We start from the raw sequence: 21,398 nt of genomic DNA, 5'->3' as shown, positions 1-21,398 counted from the left end.
AAACACAGCCCCAGTGGCAAGCACCCTCTGGGAGCTCGCTAATCATTAACTGGCCCCCATGACCATACAAGAAAAATAAATTCTTCCTATTTGTCTAACCTCCAGTTTTCAGTTTCTTCTTCTCAATGAAAATAAATAGCCATTCCATTTGTTTGTTTTAAACCAGAGGACACTGAAACATGGTCCTTCCGTTCTGAGCCAAACACGTCCAGGAAGCTAGTCTGTCCCACACCGCTCCCATTTCCCATCATCAAATGCTAGTAATACCCCAAGCAAGCTTTCATCTCAGAGAGGTCACCGACCTTGTTGAATTGAATTCTCAGTGAACATGACTGTGGCCCTTCTGACTAAGTGGAGAGAGCAATGCCTTCCCTTTCGTTTTTTTGAATCCCTGGTGCCTAACCCAAAGTCAAGTCAACACCATGGGTTAAGTATACATTTAAAGGACAGAATGAGTGGGAGATAACATTTGCTTATCAAAAGCACTTTGCATTCCTAGAAATGTAGGGCTCCAAGTAAGTCCAGTCTCTGGGAGGAGATTGTTCAACTTCCTGAGTTCACAAATAAGGAAACTGAGTGATAAAAAAGAAAATGAGCCAGAGAGATCCTACCAGAGGAAGCAGCCGCAGTGGGCCTGAACCCAGAGTGATCTCTGTGTACCGTGGCACCTTCACTCCGAGAAGTGGACAAACCTCAGGATGCTATTTCCAGGCAGGTGCTGGACAGAGGTGGGGTCAGCAGGGCAAGGTAGGACAGGGCTGTTGCCCAGTACTTGCTAAATAGTCACACGCTGTTGGGAGGCAATCACCAGCAGGATCACGATCGTCCTCTCTGGCCAATAACTCGGTATTAGTGGCACACGCACTTCCCACAGCTGGTAGGACACAGAGATGTTCAGTAGCTTGTACGAGGTCCCATAGCTTATACGAGGTCATGCAGAGCTGAGATTTAAAGCAGAAAAAGCTAGCCCCCAAATCCTTGCTCCAAACCACTACAGTGACCAGCGGCAAGCTCTGAAGCAGCAGTGACGTCTTGCATGGCCAAAGTCAAACACAAGATGATAGTGGAGGGGCCCCGCCCTCACTTCCCCCTCGGCAGTGATCTCATGCATCCAGGTGGCTGGTAACAGGAAGGAGTGTGGTGATGGGTAGGACGCAGCAGAGAACATCATTGAAGGCTAGGCATCAGACACCAAGCCAAGTAGATTCGGTCAAGGTCTCAAGGAAGACAGGTGTGCAAGAGACTTGTTGCACTCATACTTGTGAAGAAGAGCAAGGGCCTGAGAGGCAGGTCTGACACCTGTGAAGGAGAGTGAGCAGGAACGGAGGTTATGTGAGTACAGGGTTGAGCTCCAGCACAGACCCTAGGACATCCAGGCCAGACAACGGGGAATCCACAGGCCCAAGTCTCCAGCTAAAGCAATCCTACGTCTTATAGGACTGGGCCTTCATTAGCAGCCACCTCTTGCTTAGTTATTAGCTGGGGCCAACCTCAGCACCAAATCACGGCTACAAATAATGGTACATCCTGTTCTCAGTGTCTGTATGGGGACATGGTGAGGGAGGGAAGGTATCCCTGCTCTCAGAGTCTGTATGGGAGACATGGTGGGTGAGGGGAGGCATCCCTGCTCTCAGAGTTTGTATGGGGACATGGTGGGGGAGGGGAGGCATCCCTGCTCTCAGGGTCTGTATGGGGACATGGTGGGGTAGGAGAGGCATCCCTGCTCTCAGGGTCTGTATGGGGACATGGTGGGTGAGGGGAGGCATCCCTGCTCTCAGGGTCTGTATGGGGACATGGTGGGTGAGGGGAGGCATCCCTGCTCTCAGGGTCTGTATGGTAAGAGCAGATGTAGGGGAGAGGAGACAGTAATCTCGAAAATTATCATTCTGGATCTTGCTGATTCGTGACTACAAAATGATTTTCCATTAATTTCTAAAGCGTATTTTTTTACAAGTTTTTGCATGTATATGCTTTAGTAAAATCAAAGGGTAAAAGGCATATGGTGACAAATGAATCTACACCCTGTCTTGCCCCAATGCCCAAGATCCTGTGGAAGGCTGTCATTGTCGCTATCTTTTTTAGAGATGTCCCATTTCATCCTTTTCCCCATATTTACCCAGTTGTTGACCTACCACACAAACCTCTGCAAACCTTGCTTTTTGTGCTAAACAAAACTTAGTGGAGGGCCCTGCACGATAGCATAGTGGTTAAAGTCCTCTATTTACACACACTGGGATCCCACATGGGCACTGCTTCATGTCCCAACTGCCCCACTTCCTATCCAGCTCCCTGCCTGTAGCCTGGGAAAGCAGTCGAGGACGGCCCAAAGCCTTGGGACCCTGCACCTGCACGGGAGACCTGGAAGAAGCTCCTGGCTCCTGGCTTTGGATTGGCTCAGCTCCAGCTGCTGCGGCCACATGGGGAATGAACCAATGGACAGAGCATCTTTCTCTCTGTCTCTCCTCTCTGTAAATCTGTCTTTCCAATAAAAACAAATCTTTTTTAAAATCGGATGAATCTACCTCATTCTCTGTTTAATACTATATAGATCCCATTGGATAAAATGTGTCATGAAATTGTTGTGGGGTGTGAGACAGACCACACTAGGCAAAAGGAGTCTTTATTAACTAAATTTGGTGATAACAGGACCCACTAGAAATAGCAAATCACAAGTCAATATAGCAGTCCATGAACAAATGGTCATTACCCTGAAGTCCAGCCATTAACTGAAAACCTCTGTCCCAGCTTCCCCAGCAATATTAGTTATCCTAACAGATACATAGCAAACAACCTAGGCACACTTACAAAGCTGCAGACAGTCACCCTTCCCTGGTTTCTCTGCCCACATTCCATTGCTGCTAGGCCTCACCCCTCCTGGAACTCTCAAAAGTACACGGATTAGAAATACAAAGCATCTTAGCATTGCTATCTTTACTTTCCCACCCAAACAGTAAAGAGAGTGAGGAATACAGACATACATGGGCCATGCTTAGCCGAAACTTGTCCTCAGAGTCTGTGTGTGGGAAACAAAGGAGCAAGCAGGTACTGGGGAGGTCAAGAGTCGGAATGCCAGAGTGATTTAAGCACGCGACCAAGAGAGAACAAACCCCTCCCTATCTTGGGCCTTTATGGCGGCTTGTAAGGGGAGTAGTTACACAATACAATATGGCCCCCTCTCAGATTCCAGGTGATGATAGGTGAGTATCACAGGTGAGCAGGAGGGAACACCTAGGTGGAGGGTGAGGGATGGGGAGTGGCTTCCAAGCTAATGACCCTTAACTTGCTGCCTATGCTACCACAGACATCTTAGCACCCAACCCCAGGAAGTTCAGTCTTTTGCTAGATTGCTCTTCAGTGTGAAGCCAAGAGTGGTCTTCAGGAGCCTCACGGCAGACGTCCTGCCTGCCTGCATTGCATGTGCATGTGCGTGCACACACAGGCATACATGCGCAGGCTTCCTCAGAGTCAGTCATAGCGTGGGAGCATGAGGACAGTGCTCCAGGAGCAGCTGTGGCATGCACTGGGAGGCCCTGACTCTGTGCCAGTCTTTACCTTCACCCCCACAAACAGGATGTCCTTTAAAACCTAGCCCAGCGAGTCATGAGACTCTGGGTCACAAAATCCAGGACCTCTCGGGTGTGTGAGGCTCCCTGGACCACAAGCAACTTTCTGAACCTCGAGGGACCAGATGACATTGAATGTCCCTGCTGCCTGTCTGTGTAAGTAATGCACCTGTTTCACCGTGTAGCTTGCTGTGGCAGAGTGTGTGGCAGTTCTGTCTCCCCCGGCTCAGGCAAGTTGGAAACCAGGGCACAATGAAACTGCTCCACACACAGGATGGTTTACACTTTTATGGAGTAAGAGAACATTTCACACCCCTTCTACTCCAAACCATGTAAATTTAGCTTTCTTGTAAAATGTGCTGTATTCTGTTTCCTCAGAAAGAATAGATGGTGAGCAGTTTTACATTTGAATAAACAAAAGGCCAGTTGTGGTGTCGCCAGGACAGCAGGATAGTGATGCTGTGCACATCCGCATGACGAGAAGCCTTCCGTGATTTAGTATTTATTCTCTGAGAGCTCCCAGCTTTCAAGTGTAATTATTTGTAAACCTTGAGGACAAATCACTGAGTGTGCAGTACTATAAGGTAGCACCATTAGTAGGTTGACGGGAAAAAAAACTAAAAACTGATGGGCCCCTCGGGGTTGTGTCAAAAGTTTCCAAGTGATGGTGAAACTAGTGGAAGGTGTCTCTCTGGGAATTCCCCTAGGTCTCCACTTCATGTCAGCCTGGAAGAAAGAATAGATTAAATATGCTTTAAAATAGATTGCAGGGACCAGTATCATGGCATAGCAGGTAAAGCCGTGTGGATTCTGGTTTGTGTCCTGACTGCTCCACTTCCAATCCAGCTCCCTACTAATGAGCTTGGAAAAGCAGTAGAACATAGCCCTAGTGCTTAGGCCCTTTCTACCCACATGGGAGACCCAGAAGAAAACTCTTGGCTCCTGACTTCAATCTGGGCCAGACCTGATTGATGCAGCCATTTGGGGAGTGAACCAGCAGATGCAAAACCTCTCTGTCTCTTTCCAAATCTCTCTCTGTAACTCTGCCTTTCAAATAAATAATTTTTAAAAAATAGATACTAATGATATATAGGTAGTATAGGTTGACATTCTCCTTGTGTTATGATAATGCCAGATATCATGCTATGTAAAGGTTACAACAATCCCAAGAGTAGGAACTGTTAGCCCCATTTTGTATCCATGAAAACAGGCCAAAGTTAAAGTGACAAAACAAAGATTTAAATCAGATTAACTGTCACTAGCGATCACATCCTTAGCCCCTATACTAAATACAAGTTACCTAATCTCTCTTCCTCACCACAGCCTTCAAAATGGGCCTCATTAGCTCCAACTTAGTCCTCAGTGACCTGAGACTGAGGAGTCAATGTTGTGCCTGATAGTGGAACTGAGTTTCAATGCAGCAAAATAGCACAGAGCACACGTTTTCTTAGATCTGGCTACATAGTTAATCACCATCTTCCTGCAGCAGGGATAAAAGGTACACCTTCAGAGAGCGCCATCCTCCCAGGTTTCCTGGACACAGGACTGGTGGAATAACGGCACCACCTCACCCCAAAATGCCACCTTTGCTAGAGAAGCTTTTGGTGGAAAAAATCCTGTTGGAGAGTCATTTTGCAATTCAAGGCCATGTTTCCCGATTTGATTTCTTTAAGTCTCACCTTCCCCTCTCCTGCCTTATCTAGCCATTTGCCACCTGTATTACTATGAGTTCAAGGTTTTTATTTAACTATCTTTAATAATAAATGGATATCTATATTAGGAAGAAGGTATAGACATACATACATTTTTAAAATACTTATTTAAAAATCAAAGTGAGAGAGGGATCTCATTCACTCATTTACTCCCCAAACAGTTACAAGATCTGGGTCTTGGGCCAAGTTGACACCTGAAGCAGAACTTCATCTAGTCTCCTCAGTGAGTGGCAGAAATTTAAGTACTTGAGCCATCATTCACTGCTAGGTGGATTAGCAAAAAGCTGGGACTTGAACCAGCACTCCGATATAGGATGTGGCTTAACCCACTATGTCAAAATCCCTGCCCTGAAGATTTGTACTCAGAAAACACAACCATCCCTGTCCCTAGGCTGACAAGTGCTGTGAGTCTTGTGTCCTCATCTGGTTGGTACAGGCAAGGAAGCAGGGTTTTCCATACCAGTCAGAATAACAGGAAACACTGATTTGCAGCATGGTCCTCTGTTAACAAGTACAAACTTTTCTCCACTGTTCTATAGATTAGGAAAAAACAAAGGAGCTTGACCCTGTCAATAACTTTATTCCATTTTACTCATGTTCTTTGGGTGTTACAGAGGTGAACAGCCACGGGATCTAAGCTCAGAGACCCTGAGACGATCACCTGGATCACACCAAGACCCCAGAAGGTGAAGTAAGAGGCAAGTGGAGGCACATGCAACCATACAGAATGCAGGAATGCAAAGAGGAAAGTTTATGTCAGGCCCGAGCATCTAGGGTGGTCTCCTTGGTTACCAAGAGGCAGAGTTAGGATAAAGGAAAAGAAGGCTGAATGAGAAGGGAGTGCTGAGAGGTGAGTGAAGACATGCTGCCCATTGCACACTTAATAGCTCTGATCCCTCCCTACCCGAGCTACCGATTGTGGATCCTAGACCCACAGCTAGCTTTGCTCTTGGCTCCACCCCTTTGTTGTGAGGCGGAAGAGAACAGGCTTACTACTGTCACCATCTTACACCACTTTGATTATGTCTAAGGTTTCCTAATACAGCTAACAATTAGAAAATGGTACATTGTGCAAATAAAAGTGGCTTCGGAGGTGTGATATTGTAATACATAGTAGTTCTCCCTTATTTGTAAATTTGCCTTCCATGTTTTCAGTTACCCATGACCAACTGTGGTCTTAAAATGCTAAATAGCCTAGTCACTAAATCCTCGCCTTGCATGCATTGGCATCCCGTATGGATGCTGGTTTGTGTCCCAACTGCCCCACTTCCCATTCAGCTCCCTGTTTGTGGCCTGGGAAAGCAGTCGAGGAAGGCCCAAGACCTTGGGACCCTGCACCCACAATGAAGAGCTGGAAGAGGATCTGGGCTCCTGGCGTCGGTCGGGTACAGCGCTGGCCATTGCAGCTGCTTGGGGAGTGAATCATTGGATGGAAGATCTTCCTCTCTGTTTCTCCTCCTTTCTGTATCTATCTGACTTTGCAGTAAAAATAAATAATAAATCTTAAAGTAAAATAAAAACTAAAAACATAAAACTGGAAAAAAAGAGAGAAAGATCTTCCATCCGTTGGCTCACTCCCCATGTAGCCACAATGGCCAGTGCTGAGCCAATCTGAAGCCAGGAACTTGGAGCCTCTTCCAGGTCTCCTGTGCAAGTGCAGCATCCCAAGGCTTTGGGCTATCCTCGACTGCTTTCCCAGGCCACAAGCAGGGAACTGGATAGGAAGCACGGCTGCCGGGATTAGAACTGGTGCCCATATGGGATCTCTGCATATTTAAGGCAAGGACTTTAGCTACTAGGCCACAGCGCTGGGCCCCTAAATTTAATTTTTTCATAATGATTGCATGGTTGATCTGGGTGGAAGGATCGAGGTTTAGGGAAAATTAGGTAAATTCATTGCTTCCAAATATGTTATTTCTTCTGTTTGTTCCTGGGGGAAGGGGAGAGACAAAGGGGCAACCACTCATGACTTTCCACATGTCCCAGTACCCAGGGATGAGGAACCACCACCTCATATCAACCCAGAGTCTCAGTGTGTACATATTCTGAGGGTTCTGTCCAAATGGTTTGGATAGTTCTGAAATCTTTCTCTCTGTCTCTCCTCCTCTCTGTAGATCTGACTTTCCAATAAAAAGCAAGTAAATCTTTTTTTAAAAAGTATGTATTTGGTCTCTGTCACAAGTTCCTAATTGAGACTTTCTAGAGTTCTTGTAGACACTATGCTACAACTTTCTGTTCTAAAATGGTTAATCTTTGACCCCAGTTACTAACAGAGTTCCTAAATTTTCTGAATCATTTTTTGTTCTTATGAAGTGACTCTTGATGGTTCCTGAATGGCCTCAGGATGGGTACTGGTTGAAACAGGAATCAGTCATGTGTTTAGAGGATTTCATCTGCTAACGTCCCACTTGACAAGAGGGGCTGAAGTTGAATTGGCCCCACAACGGCCAGTCAGTCAAGCAATCATATCTACACCACGCCTTCAGCAACTCTAGAGGATAGTGTTTAGAGCACTTCCAATAATGAATGCACAGAGGTTCCTTGAAGGCAGCCCCTGGAGTGGGCACGGAAGCTCTGTACCCCTCACTCCCTTCCCTATGCATCTCTTCCATCTGTCTATCTGTATTCTTTACAACATCTTTTGCATAGTCTTTTAAAGATTTATTTATTTTTATTAGAAAGGCAGATTTTTTCAGAGAAGGTCTTCCATCTACTGGTTCATTTCCCAAGTGGTCACAGTGACTAGAACTGAGCCAATCTGAACCCAGGAGCCAGGAGTTTCTTCTGGGTCTCCCACGTGGATGCAGGGTCCCAAGGCTTTGAGCCACCCTCCACTGCTTTCCCAGGCTGTAAGCAGGGATCTGGTTGGGAAGTAGAACAGTCGGGACATAAACCAGGGTCCATATGGGATGCCAGTGCTTGTAAGGGGAGGATTAGCCAACTAAGCCATTATACCAGGTCCAACATTCTTTATATTAAACAAACAAGTCTAAGTGTTTCTTTGAATTCTGCAAGCTCCGTTAGCAAATCCATGAACCATAAAGATGAGTTTATGAGAAGACTCCTGATTATAACCACTTGGCCATCAGGATGGGTCATACTTGTGACCTGCCTCTGAAGCAAAGGTAATTTTGTGGGATGGAGCCCTCCTGGGATCTAACACTATAGGTAGATTCTGTTAGAAATGAACTGAATTAAAGGTATGAACGTTATTGGAATCAAAATGGAGTCTCCTGGAGCAACCTTAACAAGTAAATGACATCAGTAAGTTACAAAGGCTGGGTTCTCCTTGGGCTATAGGCAACTGCCTAGGTTGCTTTATACATACGCAAGTGTTATGATGCTGTGAGAGAAGCAGTCAATAGCTGGCAGGCACTCTGGGCCTGGATAATGATGAATCTGTGTTAACCATACTACTGTGCCAGCATAATTGCCTATTATATACTATTTTTTAATGATTTATTAATTTTAAAGATTTATTCATTTCATTGGAAAGGCAGATTTACAAAGAGAAGGAGAGAAAAAGAAAGAACTTCTGTCCACTGGTTCACTCCCCAAGCAGCCACAATGGCCAGAGCTGAGCCAATCCAGTCAGGATCCAAGAGCTTCTTCCAGGTCTCCCATGCAGGTGCAGGATCCCAAGGCTTTGTGCTGCCTTGACTGCTTTCCCAGCTCACAAGCAGCTGTGGGGCATGAGAAGTGGGGCAGCTGGAATATGAACTGGCACCCATATGGGATTCCAGCGAATGCAAAGTGAGGATTTTAGTCTCTAGGCTACCGTGCTAGGCCTTATTCTATTCTATTGCATATATATAATACATATATATATATATGAAAGATAGGGGATGCTTGGCTAGGACATACCACCATGGCCCCCAGAAACACCAGCCACACTGTGTGCTGCTGCATGGTGAGAGGGATCCTCCAGCTGCAGATGCTTGTGGAAGAGTTCTAGGGCTGTGTTGGAGTGGGCACTACTGTGAGCATGGCTGACTGATGAGAAGTGACTTCCAGTGGCTTCCACAGACCAGGTCACTATACTTGCAAATAAGCCAGAGAGCTGAGACAATGTGGTTTGGGGTGTGGGGGGAAACAGAGGGCATGTCTGGGTCAAGTCAAGACATCTACCCACGTGAGAGACCTGGGTTGGGTTGATTAGCATCTTCTGCTGCCTACCAGTGCACACAAAAGCTGGGGCTGAAAGGCATGACTGACTGGGTTAGGCCACAGTATCCACCTGTTAGAGCAAGGGCGGGCCATGACAGGTTAGGTAGGCTTCAGCACCCACAGGAACATGAGGGAACTGGATTTGGGGGAAGATTCTATAGGAATTTGTAGGCTCGCTTCTGTGGGACTGTAGCACCTGCTATTTGCACGAAAGCTGGACATGGTGACTGGCTGAGCCAGGCTGGACCCTGGAACTCACTGACACTCAGGGGAGCCAGGACAGGGATGAGGCTGGGCTGGGGCAGGCTGTGGTACCTGCTGGCACATGCAAAGGCTGGGACTAAAGGCAGTCCATGCCAAGCAGCACTATGGCACCCACTGGCATGTGTGAAATTTGGGGCTGGAAACAGATCTGGTAGGGGAACTTGGGAATCTCCCTTGCTAAGCTGCAGCTTCTGCTGAGGAACATGAGAGATGGAGCTGGGACCAGGTGGAACCAGACAAAAACTACAGGACTTGCCTGGGGGCAGGCTGGGATGGGCAAGACATCAGCACCCACTGGCACATGTGAAAGCCAAAACATGTTCAAGAGCATGCGCAGGGGCCAGAGTGGGTGCAGGTTTGCCATGATAGGCTGCAGCATCTGCTGGTGAGTGTTACAGTACCCCCATTGCAAGTGCAAGATCTGTGGCTAGGAAAGGGCCTGGTGGGCAAACTATGGGCATTCCCCTGCTAGGTTGTAGCTACTACTGGTAAGCACAAGCGCAAGGGCTAAGGGCAGGCCAGGCTGGGAAAGGCAACAGAATCTACCAGCATATATGTGGACCAGGTTCGGTTGAACTAAGCTATAGCACCCATGGATGTACACAAGAGCAGGATGGGATGTAGGCCTGGCTGAGTTAACCTGCAGCACATGCCAGCATGTGCAAAAACCAGGGCTGGTCACTGTTGTGGGCTGAGGAGTTGATTTACATTCCTTAAGCTGAGCACTCAGGAATCGGGCCTAGGGCAGTAGCACCTAGCCTTTGCAGACCCATTGGCGTCCTATTGTCCTGTTGATGGGCTTGGGGGAAAGAGGAGATAATATGGTAATAAAGAGGCTTGTGGAGAGACGGCTCCCAGCACTTGTAACACCATCATGGTCTCTGTGTGTCGGTGCTTTTCGCTCGAACATTCGCCGTGCCTACTATGCCGGCTCAGCTAGACGCGACAGGTCACAGCTATTGGGGGTCACTTCTACTACGCTGTGGCGTCTGTTGGTGTGGGTGAGAACCAGGCCTATTGTGGACGGGGCTAGGGTAGGTTTGCATGAGAGTTGGGATTGTGGGTAGAAAAGAGCAAGCAGTTGCATCTACCAGTAGGAATACGGGCTAGTGTGACAGACCACACCTGACCCTGCATTGGCTGGTGTAAGCAAGAGTCAAGTCTGAGGTCACCCCTGGTGAGGTTTTCTGGGGACTCTCCAGTTAGATCTCTGGACTCAAAACCTGGCCACAGGGAAAATCATAAGATATGTGGTACAAGGCCTGGTGCAGTTGTCTAGTGGCTAAAGTCCTTGCCTTGCACATGCCAGGATCCCATATGGCTGCCTGTTCTGATCCAGGTGGCCCCACTTCCCATCCAGCTCTCTGCTTGTGACCTGGGGAAGCAGTAAAAGACAGCCCAAAGCCTTGGGATCCTACACCGGCATGGGAGACCTAAAAGAAGCTCCTGACTTTGGATCAGCTCAGCTCTGGCCATTGTGGCTGCTTGGGGAGTGAACCAGTGGACAGAATATCTTTTTCTTCATGTCTGCTTCTCTCTGTATATCTGCCTATCCAATAAAAATAATAAATTAAATGTGTGTATATATATGGTCCAACCTTGGGATGTATGTGTCGGGACTAGGCCTCCTGAGTGAATGATGCCTGTACAATGGACAGCATGCCAGATACACACAGGGGACGTGACAGCGAGCTCATCTGTGTCATCAAAGAACATTGAGTGCTTTGTGAGAGAATGGAAAACAGAACAGGTTGGACAATTCTCCTAGCCAGGCTTTGCAATAAGTGTCTGGGTCTGTGGATGCACTAAGGTGGACTTGATGAGCCAATAGAGCTTGGAAAGCTTTTTCTCAAAGCTGGTCGCGACCACTGAAGCAACACCCTCAGAACATTCTCCCCAACTTCAGAATCTCTTAGGCATCATCAAATGACCATCCCCCATTCCTGGGTGCTGACAGCAAGGAGCAGTCCTCTACCTTTTCTCCTTTATGGAGACAGGAGGTTGAGAGAGAGAGAGAGAGAGAGAACACTAAAACATTTGTCCTGCCCACCTTCCTCCATGCCTTGACCCTCCCCACTCTAGTCAGAGGCTCACATGGATATACATTCCTCTCAACTGTGAAAACAGTATCAAAAGTGAAATTTAGAAACTTTAAAAAAAACAATGCCTGACGGTAACTATTTCAAATGACTGCCAGACTCTCCAACTTACCAGGGGCTACTGCAACCTTAATAAGAAGTACTGCTGTATCGACACCTACGCCACAACTGCCTGCTCACCCCTGGACTATTAGCTTGTCTAATACATGGTCAAAGATTGTTAATCCAAAATATCTCGTAAATCTTCCTCGGTATTGCCTTTAGAAAATTTCCCTTGCTTCAGTCTCTAACAAAATCAGAGTTGATACGGCAAGTCTATTCTCACAGCAATGTCCTGCTCTTCCATTGCTTTTCCAGATAAAGTTTGATTTTTTTTTTTTTTTTGGAACTGCAGAGTTAGAGAGAGAGAGAAAGAGAAACAGAGAGAGCTCTTCTAACCACTGGTTCACCCCCACATGGCCACAATGGCTGGTGTTGAGCCAGTCCAAAGCCAAGAACTTCTTTCCCAGGTAGGTGCAGGGGCCCAAGCACTTGGACCATTTTCCAGTGATCTCCCAGACCACCAGCAGGAATCAGAAGTGGAGCAACTGGTTGAATTTATACCCATGTGGGTTGCCAGTGCCATAGCAGAGGCATAACATGGTATGCCATGGTGCCAGCACCGTAAGGCTTGATATATATATATATATACATACACATATATATACATACACAGCATTTATATACACAAAAGCAGATAAAAATATAATTGCATGGAAATGAGGGGTTCGGGGGGGATAGAGCAGGGCCAGTACAAAGCTAGAAACTGGGAACTTCTTCTGGGTTTTCCACATGAATGTAAGGTCCTTCAGTCACCTTCTGCTGTTTTCCCAGGCACATTTAGCAGGATGGATAGAAAGTGGAGCAGCAGAGATTCAAACTGGCACCCATATAGAACAGCATTGTAGGTGACTGCTTTACTTGCTATGCTACTGACCTCAAAGCCTCATTTTAACCTTAATGTTTCTTCTGATCGACAGAGGACACAGACTTGCTAGATGTGTGAGAAACAACCCACACTTATCTGGAGTCAGGAGTGTGTTGAGTAGGGCGTAAGGAAACAAGAACATTTTGGTGTGGTTTTTTCCCCTATTTTTATAAAGACAAATGGTCCTTATTTGAAGTCCACCTCCATCTGTGTGACTGTGGTCAGACAATATCTGTCAGCATGTTGTTGTGAACCGTATGACTCACGCAACACTCTTCTTCCATCCCCAGGTGAAAAGAGCCTCGCATACTCCACAGATGCCTCTCTCGCCAAGCCCCAAATGCCAAAGAAGAGAAAGCTGAAGTGTCAGGCTGTCCCCAGCCCCACTCCGAATGACCTTAACCAAAGCACAGGCAGCCATTCCTTGAGGAGGTAGACTTGAGGAGGCTGGTTGGACTGAAAACTCATCTGAATTCCCATTCCTTTCCTCCAACACCCCAACTCTGTGGCTGATTACAAATGACTTCAGTTTATTTATTCTGGAGTGGAGGAGAATCAAGAATAAACTGAGGATGGCAGAGTTGGAGAAGTTTGCAGGGTAGATAACAGTCAATGCTTAGTTTGTTAAGTCTAAAAACAAGTGTTAGTAAGATATCTTGTTAGCCAGCAATCTTGGGTAACAAAGAAAGTAAATGAGATACAATACATGGCACATAGGTCATTAATATAATGTCACATATGAGCTACTGCTTTTCAGTATGTATGTGCGTGTATATATAAATAACTCCATAAATATAACAAATCCATACTATGAACAGACCGTTTTTATTAATATACACATAATTAAGTTTATCTCTTCCCTTTATTCATTTTCATTCTCCTGCCTCACCCTACACACACACACACACACACACACACACTCATACACAGACACATACTTGTAAAGTGGCATGGTTAAAGAATGAGAAATCAGCAAAGCAAATATTCAGTGCAAGAAGGTCAAAGCAGGAGGTAGAACAGTGTGCCGATGCAGTCAGTCCCAGTTCTGCTTGTTCTTCAGGTGGGACAAGTCTGAGGGCTATCTTAGCAAAGAATCCACACAGACTAATGGCCTACTGTGGGAACCTGCTCCTTGACACACCCAGGATAGTATCCCTTCCTCTCCCAGTGTCATTTCCCCATTCTTCTGCCAGTATTTCTTGGAATCACCTCCAAGTAAACTGCTTACACTCACGCCCTCGCTCTGGAGTTCTTTTGGCATGCGGGAAACCCAATTTGAGTCAAATATAACGAGTGATGAGATGATGCCCATGAAGACTTGAAGACTTGAGTAAGAGGACAGGAGCTCTCTAGCTTGGGAGATGTTGACCCCATCAACTGCGATATAAGACTCTTCATTAGGATGGAGAGACTCAGGGAGAATAGGATGAGCCAGATGATGAGACTGAGCTTAAGGTGCTTAAGAGACTTGTGCAAGCAAAACTCTGGGAGTACAAGATTGAGACTTTGGAGAAAAGTGAAAAGAAATTGAGCAGATAAAAGGTCAACAGGAAAAATGAAATTTCCAGAAATGAGTATCGTATGTCCCTAAAGGGTAACTCCAGAGTCTTCCTCTGACCCAAGAGAATATAAAGCCCTTGCTGTTTCCTCCAACCTGTCTCTGTATTCCAGCTTCTCATAGTTGGAGGGACTCACACCTTTAAAACCATGCATAACTCCCCACCAGCAGCCAGCAATGGCAGCTGTGGAATCGCTGTCTCCGCCATGGAAAAAGGCTCGATGGGCAAGTTCCTTCCAGGAGTCTCCCGCAGCCAGGACAGCATCATAGGCGATCATGGGGGCATCATGGCCACTGCTGCCACCCCAGCCAGAGTAGCTCAGGGAGGTGTAGAACTGGTCCCTCTGCTTCACGCTGAAGGGCTCAGGGAAACTGGGGACTGCTTTGCCATCCAAAATCCCTCTAAGTTTCAAATATTTTTCCCATTGATTTTGGAAGTAGGACCTGTGAGAAGGAAAAAAAATCTAGTCAATTGAAAAAGTCAAAAGTTATTACAAAAAAAAAAAAAAAAACCACGTGGGTGTGTGAACAGAGAAAACAGAAATTCCAAGGTGAGGTCAGCTCCTTGTGCTTTCATCATAGACAATATATAGATCAAAATGAGCCCCTGTTAAGTGCCTGTAATTCAATACATTTTTGCTAAGGCTCTACATAAAACAAGACATGGACCCTATTGCTAAGAAAAAGATCTATATCAAGGCTAAGGAGCAGGAAATGAAGTTCTGTTTTCCTGGCTTGAGTGTCATGTCAGGTATCATGTTTCCATGGGGAACTTGAGGACATCATGACCACAAGTGCCAGCACAAAGTCTCTGGATCCTTTTATTCTGAGAATGTGAGGCGAACTAACAAAAAGGAGATGCAGCTGGTCCATTTACTAATAAGCTAGGAGGGAATCGAGCTCACTGAAATTCTAAACTGGGAATTAAAAATATTACTTGCTGTTTCAGGCCAACACTGAACAAATAATTTTCAGGAAAGTGGGAAATCAGCAAGACAGCTCACCTCAGCATGTCCAATGTCCACAAAAACCAAGGAAACTGGAACACGGAACAGAATCCCTGCATGAGAGGTAGGCACTGCAGCTATAATGGCCACAGAGTGCTTCCCTGGGCTACCTTGCGGCAACCACTGCTGGGAGGAAATCTGACATCCAGTCAGGTGGGCCGGGAGGGTACTGGGGGCGAGAGTCATGGTGCTGTTGTCACCGCCCAGTGCTGCCATACACTCGCATCAGATCATGCCATGCTCCAGCAAGGGCATGCGCCTACAGACTCACCAATGTTGAAGATTCTCCTCCACGAAGTAGCCAGACTGGACGATGTACTTTTTAGCTTGTGGCAGCACCTCCAACAGTCTTTTACCCCACTGCCGGGGTGGCTTGCCGTTCACAGCATAGCTTGTAAAAAGGGCAGATACAAGGGCTCCCAGGTAGCCGGTTGGGTGGTGGTGGGTCATTCGGCCACTCTCAATGCTCACTTGGATCAGTGCATCCAGTTGACTGTGGTGAGGGAACCTGAGCCCAATGCACATGGCCCGCATGGCAGCCCCGCAGCCACCTTCATGGCTATTGAAGGGAATCCTCCAGCCATCAGCCTCGGCCGGCTTCAGCCGCATGGCATTCCGCATTGAGGCAGCACCTAGGGAAGAAGAAGGAGGGCGTGGCGGTTGATGTAGCCAAAGCAAGAAGCAAGAACTGAGCTTTCTCCAAGTGTATTTGATGGAGAAGGACAGATGATGATGGCTTTGCATTCCAAACCCCAACGCAGCAATGTACCTTACTTATAAATAGCCTGTAGCACTATCATGGGAATGATAAGAGAAGCACTCATGTAAAGAGCCTTGGAATCTCCCCCACGTTTTACTGAGACACACAGTGACTCAGAAAGGTAGCTATAACATTAGTATTTTTTTTGTTAATGAGCAAGGCAATGCTCAGAGCACAGTATTTTTAATGACAGTAGGTTTATAACATGTAAGTTCTTTCACTTGATGCACAATACTTTTCTTTAGTAACTATTCATCTACACAATTTAGAACATTGCAACACTGTCCTCATATTTAAGGAAATCATGGAACCCTTAGGTTTCTTCTGTTTTTAGTGCAACTTCAAACTTTATAGTATCCTTGATACTTCAACTTCCACTAGGGGCAGGTTAATTCCAGCTCTCAATCCCAGCTTCCTGCTAAGTCACACTGGAGAGGTGGCAGGTAATGGCTCCTGTAGCTGGGCCCCTGCCAACCACAAGGGAGTCCTGGACTGACTTCGCCTGAGCCAGCCCTTGCACTTGCAGGTATCTGGGAAGCGAAGCCACGAATGCGAGATTTCTCTCCACCTCTGTCTGCCTTTAAAGTAAATTAAAATAAATATTTTTTTTCAAGAATCTCCAGCAGCATTCTTGATTATTTTCCCAGACCTGCCTTTCTCTCCACCCTCAGGGTGTGCTTACCAGCTGCTCTGCCATCCATGTCTTTCATGCAGTCTTGGTAATGCCTGGCAAGGTATGAATACAGTTGATCCAACTTCGGAGCCTTCCCGGCCTCCACGAGGGCTTCTGCTGTGGCCAAGTGCATCACCGTGTCATCACTGACTCTCCATCTTCCCACGTCTATGACTTCCAAGCCACCCAGCTGGGCCAGCTGCTGGTGAATCTTCTCCCCATCCTGGAGGAACTCCCACTTTCCATTGAAGTACCCCAGGGCATCTCCAGCCCCACTCAGTACCATGGCAGCCACATACCTCTCTATCAGTGCTGCACACATGCTGGGCCCTGCAGTGCTGTCTTTAGGGCACAAGTAAGACACAGGAAAGAGGAGGAATAGAAAGATAAATACGAAAAAAAATCAATTAGCCCCCATCTACACGTCATGGAGTACTCACTCCTTGCAGACAGTAGATGAAGTACATCTCATTTAAGCTTCATAACAATCCTTAAGGAGTGTATTAACCCATCTGACAAGTGCTTTAATCCAGGGTTATGGCAATAAGGCAATTTCAGAAATCAGTGACTCATCTTGGGTGAGTGGCAGGGCTGAGGTTCCAGTGTAGATCTGTGTGACTCATGGGTGGCTAGCCCATGAAACTGCAAATCACAGCCAAGGCCCCTTGCTTCCACCACAGGGGCGTTTTGGCGGCCTTGGGGAGGGGATGTAGGGAGGGGATTTGGGGAGGGGTGGATTCAGGCTGTGACCAGTGGAGCAGAACAGGCCTGGTAATTCCTACACATGTTTGGGTCCCAGGATCTGCATAAAACAAGACATGTGCTGGTTAGCACATGAATCAGTGTTGGGTGTTAGTCAGGCCAGGCAAGACTGCTCCACTTGTTAGCAAGAATTGTGTGAATTGGTCAGCAAGGGGGGAGGGGAGCTGCACAGGACTGGGCAAAACCTTAGCACCCTGGCATGTGCAAAAGCCAGGATGGGTGCAGGTCATGCAGGGCTAGGCTATCATAGCTGTCAGTTTGCATGAAAGCCAAGAATGGGGGCAGACTGGGTAGGGCTGGGATACAACACCCACCAGACAGAGTTGTACAGTACTGGGGGTTGGCTGGGCCAGGCCAGGCTGCAGGATCTGATGGCAAAGGGGATGGGCTATGCCAAACTGTGTCAAAGCAACCACCAGCATGCCCAAGATCTGTGGTTGGAAGCAGCTGACTTGTGGTTCCTACTAGGGAGCGCAAGAGTCAAAATAGGGATGGCAAACTGGGCTGGACATGGCTGCAGTATACCTTGGCATGGGTGTAGACTGAGTCTGGGGTGTGCCAGAATGGACTGGGCTCCAGCACCCACTAGTACTCACAAGAGCCAAGGTAGGTGTAGGACAGGTTGGCTATATCTCAACAACCTGCTGAACCATACAAGACCTGAGTCTGGGGATGGACCAGGGTGGCTGGGCTGTAGCACCCAACAGTAAGAGCTGGAATGGGTGCGAGCTGCTCATGCAAGGCCGTTGTACTTGCCAGGACATGTCAGGCTGGGCCAAGCACCCACCAGTGTGTACAAGATCTGTCACTGGGAGGAGACCCAACTGAGGAGCTTAGGTAGTCGAGCACAAGAATCAAGACTGGGAGCAGCCCAGACCAGGACAGGTTATAGTACCTGACAGCATACATGGTCTGTGGGCAGGCCAGGCTGGGAAAGTTCACCCAGTGGCACATATGAGAACCAGGAGAGAGTTCAAGACAGGCCGGATTGGGCCACAACACAAGCCAGTTCGCTTTAGGGCTGGAACTGGAGGCTGGCTGGGCTGGACTAGGCTGCAGTACCCACCAGCATGAGCTGGAATTAGGGGCAGGTCAAGCCAGGCTGGGTTACAGCACCTGCCGATAAATGCCAAGGTGAGGTGGGCCATGCCAGACTTGGCTGCAACACCCACCAGCAAACATGAGACCCAGGAGTGCGGGGGGTAAACCTGGTAGGGGGGCAGAGAGGACTCCCATGCTGGGCTACTGCTCCCACTGGTGAGCATGAGAACTGGGACTGGAGGTAGAGCAGGCTAGCCAGGACTACAGCATCCATTGGCCTGGATGTGAGCTGGGTTAGGAGAGCCAGGCTGGGCTAAGTGACCATATCCACTGGAGTATACACGAGCCAGATTAACTGCAGACAAGCAGATGGCATACCTAATTGCATATGGAGGATATGTCAGTCAACTGGAGCCTGCAGAGGACAGCTAGTACCACAGCAGAGGATGGAGGGCAGAACAAATCGGACAACTTTCCCAGCCAAGCACTGACAGCAAGTTTCTGGGCGATGGGAGACTGTAAAGTGGACCATGTCAGCCAGTGGACCTTGGAAGGATTTCCTCACCCTTGGAGCAATGAAATAAACAGCATTTCAGAACTACCAAAACCACTTGAGCAGTATCCTTGGAGCATGTTGCACATCAGGGACCCTGGAATGACATTTGGTGGCCATCTCCCATCCCCAGGCACTAGGGATGCTGGGTGTGGCTTTTTCCTTTCTCTACCACACACCTCCCACCAGATACAGGAAGAAGAAAAAGAAAATTGTGGAGACAATGGTCTCATCCATTTTTCTCTGTTCCTCAATCCTTTCCACCCTAATCAATGGTCCACATGAGTACGCATCCTTCTCAACTACATAAACACCATCAAAAATAAAGTTAAAAAAACCCTGCAGATCAGATCAAGCTCACCTTTTTTACACTCTGTGGTTGAGATCGGATCTTGGAAGTGCAAGACTTTATTTAAGCAACAATACTTGCTTCTGGGACTTACATGAGCAACCCATCAGAGCCTTCCACATCTGTAAAATGGTAATGATAAAAACAATAACAGCCAAGTGATCTCATTGGGAGAAGTAAATGCATTAATTTGCATGAAACCCTTAGGGCTTGGCATCACTATTTTTTTTTTAAAAGAGTTATTTTTCTTGGAAAGGCAGATTTACAGAGAAGAAGACACAAAGAGAAAGATTTTCCATCCACTGGTTCACTCCCCAAGTGGCCACAAGGGCCAGAGCTGAGCCAATCCAACCCAGGAGCCAGGAATTTCTTCTGAGTCGCCCACATGGGTGCAGGGTCCCAAGGCCTTGGGCCATCTTCTACTGCTTCCCCTGGCCACAAGCAGGGAACTGGGTGGGAAGTGGGGCAACAAAGACACAAACCGGTGCCCATATGGGATCCCCAGTGCTTGCAAGGATTTAACCACTGAGCCATAGTGTCGGCCTCACCAGCATTATATTTATTATTCATACCCAAGTGGGAAAAATCTAAAATTTGAGTTTGATTTCAGTGATCACCTTCTCTCTATAGAGTATCATGATCTTAGCTCATGTACCATGAATTAAATCCAGAGTCCAGCGCCGCCTGGACTGCACAGAGAATCAGGCTGTCCACCTGCAGCTTTCCTATCAGAGCAACGAATGAGCTGTCCCACAATGACATTTAGTTGGCTTTGGTATTCCAGAAGCCTCAGCTTCCCGGATGTAAATCCTTCTAGCCCCTCTCCACTGGGCTATCCAGAATAGCCAGCAGGGTGGCTCAGGTCAGCGCCTCGTTGTAGCCCCCACCAGACACACACACACACACACACACACACCAATAATGTTCTTATTCCTTAAACTCTTCTAAACTGTCACATGTCACTTTCACACAACCCGACTAAACAACAGTGCTTCAAAAAGGTTCATGGAAAATGGACTTCAAAGGTGTTTCATTCAGTACCCCCCAAAGTTCTGAAATCCGAGTTTGTTTGTTTAAATAATACTCATTTGCCATCGACTTCTTGAAGACTGCTTCTGCATTCAACTCCAGGCCTGGAATATCCCTCTGTTTGGGGAAGTGTCAACATGCAACACGACACCATCTCCCCGCCCTTCCCCCATGCCCTGACCCCGCCCCGCCAGCCCTCGCCTGGAAAATTCCGACGGCTTTGGGGACCCTATAGGGAAGTGCTCCCCACCTACCCGCGGGGAGGGGAGAGCGGGGTCCCGGGAGCAGAGGGTGGTACCTGGTTCCCACGAGGACAACTGCGCGCTGGCCCGCTGTCCTGTGAACGTGGGCGCGCGCAGTCCCGGAAGACAAAGCCCTGCGCGGCCCTCCTTTTGTGGCGGCCAAGTGCGTGTCCAGCACTTTGCGCTGGCCCTAGAGGGATCCCGCCCTGTGGCGCGGCCTAGGAAGTGACTTCCGAACGCAAAGGAGGACCAAGACTGTCACGGATCACCCAGGCTTCGGAGCGCCTGGCGGGGTGCTGTGTGGGGGCTGCGAACAGGCTGTCGTGGGTGATTCCTGTGGGGTCCTGGGGCCTTTGTCCGTGGCCCTTCCTCGCATCCAGCTTTCTTGGGCATGGGGGATGGGAGGGGGCCGCAACGGGAGGCGGTGCCAAATAACGGAGACGCCCTTGGGGGGTTTCCAGGCCCATCACTGGTAATACCTACCTCTTAACTGCACTGAAGGATTACATTTGTTTGAGCTTTTTATATGGCAGCAGTATAGGATTTTTACATGCTGATATGAGCACAGAAAAACTGGGATTGTTTGGGTTGAAATGGCAGTGTCACTTATAAAGAGGATTATGGAGTTACCGCCTACAGGTTTTCTGTGTGC

The 21,398-nt window shown here is 47.7% G+C and overlaps 1 protein-coding gene across 8 annotated transcripts; it reads right to left on the bottom strand.

Annotated features, from left to right (window-relative positions):
* Positions 1-13,781: 13,781 nt before the first annotated feature.
* On the bottom strand, positions 13,782-21,083 carry ADPRH (ADP-ribosylarginine hydrolase). Of its 8 annotated transcripts, none has more exons than XM_058661937.1 (6): positions 20,759-21,083; positions 19,488-19,597; positions 17,211-17,572; positions 16,780-17,112; positions 15,609-15,969; positions 13,782-14,774 (listed from the first exon to the last, which is right to left on the bottom strand). In XM_058661937.1, the coding sequence occupies exons 4-6, from the start codon at positions 17,090-17,092 to the stop codon at positions 14,360-14,362; spliced, it is 1,089 nt and encodes a 362-aa protein (XP_058517920.1). In that variant the 5' UTR covers positions 17,093-17,112; positions 17,211-17,572; positions 19,488-19,597; positions 20,759-21,083; the 3' UTR covers positions 13,782-14,359. The 8 variants fall into 8 exon arrangements, with proteins under 8 accessions (XP_058517920.1, XP_058517919.1, XP_058517921.1 ...); XM_058661936.1 differs by having other exon boundaries at positions 20,803-21,083; XM_058661938.1 differs by lacking the exon at positions 17,211-17,572.
* Positions 21,084-21,398: the final 315 nt, after the last annotated feature.

The sequence above is a fragment of the Ochotona princeps genome, chromosome 3 (genome assembly GCF_030435755.1).
Source record: "Ochotona princeps isolate mOchPri1 chromosome 3, mOchPri1.hap1, whole genome shotgun sequence".
Taxonomy (NCBI): domain Eukaryota; kingdom Metazoa; phylum Chordata; class Mammalia; order Lagomorpha; family Ochotonidae; genus Ochotona; species Ochotona princeps.
This window is presented reverse-complemented; position numbering and strand designations above follow the sequence as displayed.

Bases quoted from the DNA above. Each gene is read 5' to 3' on its own strand.
- ADPRH (XM_058661937.1), bottom strand. From the start codon at position 17,092: ATGTGTGCAGCACTGATAGAGAGGTATGTGGCTGCCATGGTACTGAGT. The intron at 15,970-16,779 runs GTAAGCACACCC...CTTCTTCCCTAG, and splicing joins CATGGATGGCAGAGCAGCTG to GTGCTGCCTCAATGCGGAAT. The intron at 14,775-15,608 runs GTGAGTCTGTAG...TCCTTCTCACAG, and splicing joins GAGGAGAATCTTCAACATTG to GTCCTACTTCCAAAATCAAT.